The 10,273-nt window shown below is 45.8% G+C and overlaps 1 protein-coding gene across 1 annotated transcript; it reads right to left on the reverse strand.

The window, feature by feature from the left end:
- Positions 1-1,660: 1,660 nt before the first annotated feature.
- Positions 1,661-2,677, reverse strand: LOC123446960. Its single transcript, XM_045123506.1, has 2 exons — positions 2,486-2,677; positions 1,661-2,397 (listed from the first exon to the last, which is right to left on the reverse strand). The coding sequence occupies exons 1-2, from the start codon at positions 2,489-2,491 to the stop codon at positions 1,975-1,977; spliced, it is 429 nt and encodes a 142-aa protein (XP_044979441.1). The 5' UTR covers positions 2,492-2,677; the 3' UTR covers positions 1,661-1,974.
- Between the last annotated feature and the right edge of the window lie 7,596 nt (positions 2,678-10,273).

Raw genomic sequence — 10,273 nt, forward strand, 5'->3', positions numbered from 1 at the left:
CCATTCCTTCCTTCATCATCACTGGAAAAGAGGAGGGCCTCATCTCTGACCACCCACGGACCGAAAGACGTGCTATACGGTCTCCGACTGCCGTCTACTCCGTCCATCGTCCCGGCTCGTGGTATGTATGACCCGCGGGACATCTGGGTGCACCGAATGAGCTGACGCCAGCCCGAGCAGGCGGAGACACGACGCATCGGCGCGCAGGTAGCAGCACGCACTGTCCAAAGGCTCAGCCCATCGTGATCAGCGCTGTGCGGGAATTGACGTAGCCCTAGCCCTGCCCCCTCCCACGTCGCGCCCTCGATCGGCCACCCCCCCTACGTGCGTCCGGACCGCCGCTCCGACCGCCGGAGCCAGCAGCCACGGCCCTACCGCCCGGCGCCAGCTGCTTCTGCTCCCTCCGTGACCGCACCAACGCCTGCTCAGCTGCATCGCGCAGCTGCCGAACCGATCCAAACGCCGATGTTCATGGCCGTGGATGATGGATGCTGATGATGGATGGAATGCAGGACGACGGGACGCCGACTGACTGACGGGCAACAGTAAAGACCGGGCCTGACGCGGGCCGTGTAAATGCCATAACGCAGCAGGGCAGCAGCTAAGGGGGCCCCAGTTAAGGCTGCGGCCCTTTTCAATAAAGACTATTGGTCTCGTGGCTTCTCGCGCCTCTCTGCCAGCCAGCCTACTACTGTCACTGTGCGTACGTGCTGCCATGCCCATGCATTCTGGCTTTTTGGGAGTACGCTTCTAGCTCTCCTCCGCTCCGCGTCGTCGTTCGATCCGTTGCATGCCGTGCGATGGATCTGTACGGGTACGCCGGTGTGGTGCTGTGTAGTAGTAGTACCTATAGCTAACGTAGCCGGGCTGCAATGCTGCCCTAAGAAGATGCTTCTGCTTTGGAGTGCAGCCGTGTCGTTTCGGCTCTGTTATCTCCACTTGGTTAAATTCCATTATCGATCGAGATGAGTTTGGCCGGTTCAAATGGAGGTTGTGCATCTGTTTTGACCGAGAAGATTGTGCATCTTTGGGAGCGTAGTGACGCAAGGGTACATAAGAATATTTTTACAATGAGGCGCAAACCCGGCTTTGAATTAACAAAAGATTAACATGTTATGAATTACAATAACCAACCAACATTCAACTGGAAGCGTTCAGATGGTTGGTTAGATTCTCTGTGGTCAAATCATCTCCACCAACGGTTCAAGCCTTAGATTTGGTACGTGCCGACTCGGGATCGTGCTGGATAATGGATGAGTGTGTGCGTTACAAAGGTAAATGTATATGTATGCATAGGTTGTACTTTGTTTAAAAAAACATCCAACAAGAAAAACAAAACGGTGCGGACGAACTTCGCTATGTTTATAAGATGAAAATCTCATAGAGTTGTGCTAGGCCGTCAATACGACATTTTTGTGTGTGTTTTGTAGCGTCTATGACGTTCATATTTGCTGGTTATTTTTCCTCTCAGTAATGGATTGCTTTGCTTCCCCCTCCCCCCAACATGCCAAACAACATGCACGTAAACCCAGATAGTGACCAAGAGAAGAAAGGGAGGAGCATTGGATTCGATGTGTGTTTGGTTTATCCACAAGATTGCCCCATCAAAATATCAGCTAGCTAAAATTTTCACCGAGATGCTGCTTGCACATGACATGAGTAATGAAACACCGGTACCTATTTTTGGATCATGGCCAAAATATTGGAGTAGGGTACATTTTGGGCATGATCCAAACATGCCTAGATCTACACCACCAACTCACTGACCCAGCCTAAACACGAGACCTGCGTATACAAACCCATGGTGGAAATAAACAGCTCGAGAGCATTACAAGTGATCGATCACTAGCCCAAGAGATCAAAACTACCAAGACACACAGCAACGAAGAACCAGCACTCACTCAATCTAGTTAATACTACCACTACTATCTCGATCTAGGAGTAGGAGTCTCAGCATTCCATGGGCACACAGATTCAGGCGACGCATGAGTTGAGGCCCAGGCATCCCATCAGCAGGCTCCTCTTCCGCCTAGGCCGGCGGGAGGCGAACTCCGGGGGCGGGACCTGGTACAGGTCCTCGTCGACCGGGCGCACCACCCTAGAGCCGGCTTTGGCCGCGGCGCGAGGCATGCCGTCGCCGGCAGCGTCCAGCGCCCTGGAGCCGCGCCTCTCCACCTTCTCGCGACGAGCCACGTCGCCCTGCTCCGCCCTCCGCGTCTTCTTGGGCGTCGGCTTGCGCGGCGGCGGCGAGTACCTGAACCACACGTCGCTGCAGGCCTCCGGCTCCGGCTGGTAGCACTCGGCCGCCACGGCCAGCGCCACCGCGGCCGGCGGCTCGTCGTAGTAGTAGCAGTAGTTCCACTCCCCGAACGCCGGCACCTGCCGCCGCCTCGTCTTCTGCAAAAGCAAAAACCAGGTGAGCTACAAACCGCAGCGACGTGCCGATCCTTGCATGGGCGCATGGTTGGTTCACACGGACGCTCACCTCCATCCGGTTCACGCTCACGCAGGCAGCGCGGGACACAGGGGCAGACAGAATGGGGTGGAGAAGAAGGAGAAGCGAGCTGGGGTCAGTGGGGCGAGCGAGCGGTACCAGTCCAGCACCGGCCAGCAGCTAGCGGCTAAACAGAATGGGGTGGAGCCTCCAATGGCCTGGAAGCGCGTGTTTTATAGCGAGAATGGGAGGGGAGCAGCTAGCGCCAACGCCACGCCACAGTACCAACCGGAAAGCATTGAAGAGACAGAGCTCTGGGGCCGGCAATGTCGAGAGGGAGAGAGAGAGAGAGGGGGACGGGGCAGCATGGAAGGCCTCTTTTCAGAGCGGCAGTGGCTCACTGTGGAAGGCCTCGGCGGGCTTGGAGGACGCTGCGGAGACGCAGGGAGAGAGGAAGGGTGGCCGGCCGGCCGGCGAAGGCGTGGTCCTTGGTTTGACCGCGGGGGAGCTATTTACTCCTAGGTATGGGGGCTGCTGCACGTCGTACCGGGGCTCCAGCTGACATGCAGCCATCTTGTCTTGCGCCCGTGTTATTTCCGCATCATTGCGGGCTGATTACCGAGTAAAATAATGCGCGTTTCAGCGCTAGTACTGCTGCTGGGCACAGGCAGTAGGTGCACGTCTACGAGGCGGCTTCCGTATAGAAAAAACACAAAGAAACGACGGGGTACGGGCGAAGGTCCACAGGCTAGAAGCTTTTCTGGCACAAGACAGGGTGCGGTTAGATGGTAAAGTTGGCAAGTGAATTGCCGAATCGGTCCCGAATTGAGTTTACACATGGCATCTTTGTTCAATTGCCTCCCGGTTCCTCATGGGACTAAATGGGACATGACATTGTGCATGAGGTTAAAAATGTTCTCAAGGGAGGCGAGATCCCAACCGATTGGAATGATACACATGCATTAGTAGAAAACGGGGTTATAGTACCGGTTGGTAAGGGCTTATAGTTCCGATACTTCAACTGACACTATTAACTTGCGACTAAAGGTCCCTCCTCCTTTAGTCGCGGTTTGTCACGAACCGGGACTAAAGGTTCTTCACGTGGCCGTCGGGGCTCGAGGACCTTTAGTCCCGGTTGGTGTTACTAACCTGGACTAACTTTCAGTCCAAGCACTCACTTGACTCATTTCAAATCATCTAACTTCTCGGCCGGTCATCTGTCCTCTCACTAATCCAGTCCAGGCATGCTTAGCTTTCCAGTTCTATCTCCACTAGTTTCCAAATCTTCACTTGTTGTTTTTTTGACAACAGTAAGCTATCAATCCTATTAACCCATAGGTCTTGATCTCACATGATTTAACTTTTTGAACTCCAAATAATTATTAAACTGAACAACAATGATTAATAAACAGCAATGATTAATTTAAAAACTTAAAAAATATTCAAAAAAGGCAATACTTTTTACAAACTCAAATAATTCTTAAAAAGCATAGAAAACAAAAAATCCAAAATAACTAAAAAGTTCAAAATAAAATAAGTAATAATAATAATATTGAATTTCATGAAAATAAAATAAGTAATAATATTATTTTATTCATTTTTTGCCATTTATTCATTTAATATGGCATAATTAATATCTTTAAATCTATAAATCAAAATTCGACAAATAATATATCCATTATTATCAAAAAAATGTGAGGAATCCAAATATGACACCCTTTTTTAAATAAAATTAGAAACAACTAACATAGAAATAAAGTAATATTAATCAATTACAAAAACAAAATTATAGTCAAACAACAGAAACTAAAGTTAATTATATTAAAGTGGAAAAAAGAATTACTTTTTCATATAACAAAACTAATTCTACCAACTAAAGTGCCAACTTTCAACCTTTTGAGTGTTCATTTGTATTCCTTTTTAATTTTAGGGTCATTTAGCTTAAAAAACCATTAAATGCATGAAAAGTAGCAAATGAAGTTTGAAAGGGTTGAAATTTGAAGATGTGGCTTAGAATGGTGCATATTGAATGCACAAAAAGTCTGAAGTTGAAATAAGTTAAAAAATTGAAATGCCTTTATAACAGATGAGTTTTCGTCTTAAACCCTCATACTTCGAAGGAGATGGTCGAGTTTGTACACGAAGTGTATCCAGTTTTTGTTGTAACCCTCTCAACTTTTTAGCACATGCTATGTGGTCGAAATGATGATACCATGCCAAGTTTCAACCTTTTAAGCGTCCATTTGTATTGTTTTTTAATTTCAGGGTCATTTAGCTCAAAAAAACATTAAATGCATGAAAAGTAGCAAATGAAGTTAGAAATAGTTGAAATTTGAAGATGTGGCTTAGAATGGTGCATAATGCATGAAAAAAGCCTGGAGTTGAAATAAGTTTAAAACAATGAAATGTCTTTGTAACACATGAGTTTTCGTTCGAAACCCTCATACTTCGAAGGAGATGGTCCAATTTGTACACGAAGTGCATCCAGTTTTTGATGCAACCCTCTCAACTTTTTACCACATGCTATGTGGTCGAAATGATGATATCATGCGAGGTCTCAACATTTTTAGTGTTCATTTGTATTGCTTCTTAATTTCAGGGTCATTTAGCTAATTTTTTTTCATAAAATGGATGAAAAGTAGCAAGTGAAGTTAGAAAGGGTTGAAATTTGAAGATGTGGCTTAAAATGGTGCATAGTGAATGCACAAAAAGTATGGAGTTGAAATAAGTTAAAAAAATGAAATGCCTTTGTAGCAGTTGAGTTTTCGTCTCAAACCCTCATAGTTCGAAGGAGATGGTCCATTTTTTACACGAAGTGCATCCAGTTTTTGTTGTAACCCTCTCAACTTTTTATCACATGTTATGTGGTCTAAATGATGATACCATGCCAAGTTTCAACATTTTTAGTGTTCATTTGTATTTCTTTTTAATTTCAGGGTCGTTTAGCTAAAAAATCATTAAATGCATGAAAAGTAGCAAATGAAGTTAGAAAGGGTTGAAATTTGAAGATGTGGCTTAGAACGATGCATAGTGAATGCACAACAAGTCTGGAGTTTAAATAAGTTAATAAAATGAAATGCCTTTGTAACATATGAGTTTTCGTGTGAAACCCTCATACTTAGAAGGAGATGGTCCAGTTTGTACACGAAGTGCACCAATTTTTGTTGTAACCCTCTCAAGTCTTTATCACATGCTATGTGGTCGAAATGATGATACCATGCCACGTTTCAACCTTTCTAGAGTTCATTTGTAGTTGGACAATTAAAAACAACAATTAAATGACTAAAACAACTATATAAGCAAAACACTACTATTTTAATTAAAATCCCAATTTAAATTAGACTAAAAATAACCAAAATAATCTTACTGTCACAAAAATCTAACATGTGACTAGGAGCAAAAAAAATCAAATTAAAAACTATTTTTAAACTCAAGTTATTTACAATCTAGGGTTTGAAGCAAATTTGAACAAATTCAAATCTAAACCATTCAAATTTGAAAACTAAGGCACAAATAGAAACTAGCCAAAATTTTGAATCTAATGCAAAAATAATCACTCAAAACATCAAATATCCTAAAAGATATAAGAAATTTAAAACAGAAACTAAAAATAGACAACAAATAGAAAAACATAAAACAAACTTTCAAAACCTTTTGTCCCGGTTGGTATATCCAACCGGGACTAAAGGTTAGACCCCCTTTAGTCCTGGTTCGTATCACCAACCGGGACTAAAGGTCTATCTCTATTCCCGGTTGGTGATACTGTTGGGTAACGTAGCATAAATTCAAAAAATTTCCTACGCATATTTAGATCTTCCTATGGAGAGACCAGCAACGAGAGAGGGGTGAGTGCATCTTCATACCTTTGAAGATCGCTAAGCGGAAGCGTTGCTAGAACGTGGTTGATGGAGTCGTACTCGCGGCGATTCAGATCGCGGTGTGATTCCAATCTAGTACCGAACCATGACACCTCCGCGTTCAACACACATGCAGCCCGGTGACGTCTCCCGCACCTTGATCCAGCAAGGAGGAGGGAGAGGTTGGGGAAGATCTCCGGCAGCACGACGACGTGGTGTCGATGGAGAGACGAGGTCTCCCGGTAGGGCTTTGCCAAGCACCGGCAGAGAGGAGGAGAAGGAAGAGGAGGGCTGCGCCGAGGGAGAGAAAGATTGGTGTCTCCAACAGCCCAAAGTGCCCACTATATATAGGGGGAGGGAGGGGCTGAGCCCCCTTGAGGGTTTCCCTCTCCTGGGAGGGGCGGCAACCCTAGATGGGGGGGAGGTGCGGCGGCCACGAGGGGAGGAGGGGTGGCGCACCTTTCTGGTGGGCCTTAGGCCCACGTGCGCTAGGGTTCCCCTCTCTGCCCTCTTCTTGCGCCATGGGTTGAGTGTGTGTGTGTGGGGGGGGGGGGGCGCACCAGCCCACCTAGGGGCTGGTTCCCTCCCGCAATTGGCCCATCTAGCCTCCCGGGGTGGTGGCCCCCTTCCGGTGGTCCCGGTGGTCCCGGTACGTTACCAGCGACGCCTGAAACACTTCCAGTGTCCAAAACCATCCGTCCTATATATCAATCTTTATCTCCGGACCAATCCGGAGCTCCTCGTGACGTCCGGGATCTCATCCGGGACTCCGAACAACTTTTTATAACCTCGTATAACAATTCCCTATAACCCTAGCGTCATCGAACCTTAAGTGTGTAGACCCTACGGGTTCGGGAGACAGGCAGACATGACCGAGACACCTCTTCGGTCAATAACCATCAGGGGGGTCTGGATACCCATGGTGGATCCCACTTGCTCCACGATGATCTCATCGGATGAACCACGATGTCAAGGATTCAATCAATCCCGTATACAATTCCCTTTGTCTGTCGGTATAGAACTTGCCCGAGATTCGATCGTCGGTATACCTATACCTTGTTCAATCTCGTTACCGGTAAGTCTCTTTACTCGTACCGTAGCACATCATCGTGTGACTAACTCCTTAGTCACATTGAGCTCATGATGATTATCTACCGAGTGGGCCCAGAGATACCTCTCCGTCACGCGGAGTGACAAATCCCGATCTTGATTCGTACCAACCCAACAGATACTTTCAGAGGTACCCGTAGTGCACCTTTATAGTCACCCAGTTACGTTGTGACGTTTGATACACCCAAAGCACTCCTACGGTATCCGGGAGTTGCACAATCTCACGGTCGAAGGAAAAGACACTTGACATTAGAAAAGCTTTAGCATACGAACAATACGATCTAGTGCTACGCTTAGGATTGGGCCTTGTCCATCACATCATTCTCCCAATGATGTGATCCCGTTATCAATGACATCCAATGCCCATGATCAGGAAACCATGATCATCTATTGATCAATGAGCTAGCCAACTAGAGGCTTGCTAGGGACACATTGTGATCTATTTATTCACACATGTATTATTGTTTCCTGTTAATACAATTATAGCATGAACAATAGACGATTATCATGAACAAGGAAATATGATAATAACCATTTTATCATTGCCTCTAGGGCATATTTCCAACAGATACCAAGCGGGACTAAAGGGGCTCGTATCCGGTCTGTGACTTAGAGTCATCCGGATCTGTGTCGAAGCTAGCGTCGACGTAACCCTTTACGACGAGCTCTTCGTCACCTTCATAAACGAGAAACATCTCCTTAGTCCTCTTCAAGTACTTACGGATATTCTTGACCGCTTACCAGTGTTCCATATCGGGATCACTTTGGTACCTCCCTACCAAACTTATGGCAAGGTTTATATCAGGTCTGGTACACAGCATGGCATACATAAGAGAGCCTACGACTGAAGCGTAGGGGACAGTACTCATCTTCTCTCTATCTGCTGCCGTGGTCGGTGACTGAGTCTTAGTCAATCTCATACCTTGCAAAACTGGCAAGAAACCTTTCTTTGAGTTTTCCATATTAAATTTCTTCAATATCTTGTCAAGGTATGTACTTTGCGAAAGACCTATGAGGCGTCTCGATCTATCTCTATAGATCTTGATGCCTAATATGTATGCAGCTTCTCCAAGGTCCTTCATTGGAAAACTCTTGTTCAAATAGGCCTTTATGCTCTCCAACATCTCTATATTATTCCCCATCAATAATATGTCATCCACATACAGTATGAGGAAAGCTATAGAGCTCCCACTCACTTTCTTGTACAGACAGGCTTCTCCGTAAACCTGTATGAACCCAAACGCTTTAATCACCTCATTAAAGCGAATGTTCCAACTCCGAGATGCTTGCACCAGCCCATACATGGAGCGCTGGAGCTTGCACACTTTGTTAGCACCCTTAGGGTCGACAAAACCTTCTGGTTGCATCATATGCAACTCTTCCTTAAGGTTCCCGTTAAGGAACGTTGTTTTGACGTCCATTTGCCAAATTTCATAATCATAAAAGGCGGCAATCGCTAACATGATTCAGACTCATTTTAGCTTTGCTACGGGAGAGAAAGTATCTTCGTAGTCAATTCCTTGAATTTGTCAAAAACCCTTTGCGACAAGTCGAGCTTTATAAACAGTCACATTACCGTTTGCATCAGTCTTCTTCTTGAAGATCCATTTATTTTCTATGGCTCGCCGGTCATCGGGCAAGTCCACCAAAGTCCATACTTTGTTCTCATACATGGATCCTATCTCGGATTTCATAGCTTCAAGCCATTTGTTGGAATCCGGGCCCGCCATCGCTTCTTCATAGTTCGGAGGTTCACCGTTGTCTAACAACATGATTTCCATCACAGGGTTGCCGTACCACTCTCGTGCGGAGCGTGCCCTCGTGGACCTTCGCGGTTCAGTAGTAACTTGATCCGAAACTTCATGATCATTATCATTAACTTTCTCTTCAGTTGGTGCAGGCGCCACAGGAATAACTTCCCGCGTTGCGCTACTTTCCTGTTCGAGAGGGGGTGTAATTACCTCATCAAGTTCTACTTTCCTCCCACTTACTTCTTTCGAGAGAAACTCTTTCTCTAGAAAGGATCCGTTCTTGGCAACAAAGGTTTTACCTTCGGATCTAAGATAGAAGGTATACCCAATAGTTTCCTTAGGGTATCCTATGAATACGCATTTCTCCGCTTTGGGTTCGAGCTTTTCTGGTTGAAGTTTCTTCACATAAGCATCGCAGCCCCAAACTTTAAGAAACGATAACTTAGGTTTCTTGCCAAACCATAGTTCATACGGTGTCGTCTCAACGGATTTAGACGGTGCCCTATTGAAAGTGAATGCTACAGTTTCTAATGCGTATCACCAAAATGATAGCGGTAAGTCGGTAAGAGACATCATAGATCGTACCATATCTAATAAAGTGCGATTACGACGTTCAGACACTCCGTTGCGTTGCGGTGTGCCATGCGGCGTCAGTTGTGAAACGATTCCACACTTCCTTAGGTGTGTGCCAAACTCGTGACTCAAATATTCTCCTCCACGATCAGATCGTAGACACTTAATTTTTCTGTCACGTTGATTCTCGACCTCACTCTGAAATTCCTTGAACTTTTCAAATGTCTCAGATTTGTGCTTCATCAAGTAGATATACCCATACCTACTCAAATCATCGGTGAGAGTGAGAACATAACGATAGCCACCGCGAGCTTCAACGTTCATTGGACCATACACATCAGTATGTATTATTTCCAATAAGTCGGTTGCTCTCTCCATTATTCCTGAGAACGGAGTCTTAGTCATCTTTCCCATGAGGCACGGTTTGCATGTGTCAAATGATTCAAAGTCAAGAGACTCTAATAGTCCATCAGTATGGAGCTTCTTCATGCGCTTAACACCGATATGACCAAGGCGGCAGTGCCACAAGTATGTGGGACTATCATTAT

This window comes from Hordeum vulgare, chromosome 4H (assembly GCF_904849725.1).
Source record: "Hordeum vulgare subsp. vulgare chromosome 4H, MorexV3_pseudomolecules_assembly, whole genome shotgun sequence".
NCBI classification, from domain to species: domain Eukaryota; kingdom Viridiplantae; phylum Streptophyta; class Magnoliopsida; order Poales; family Poaceae; genus Hordeum; species Hordeum vulgare.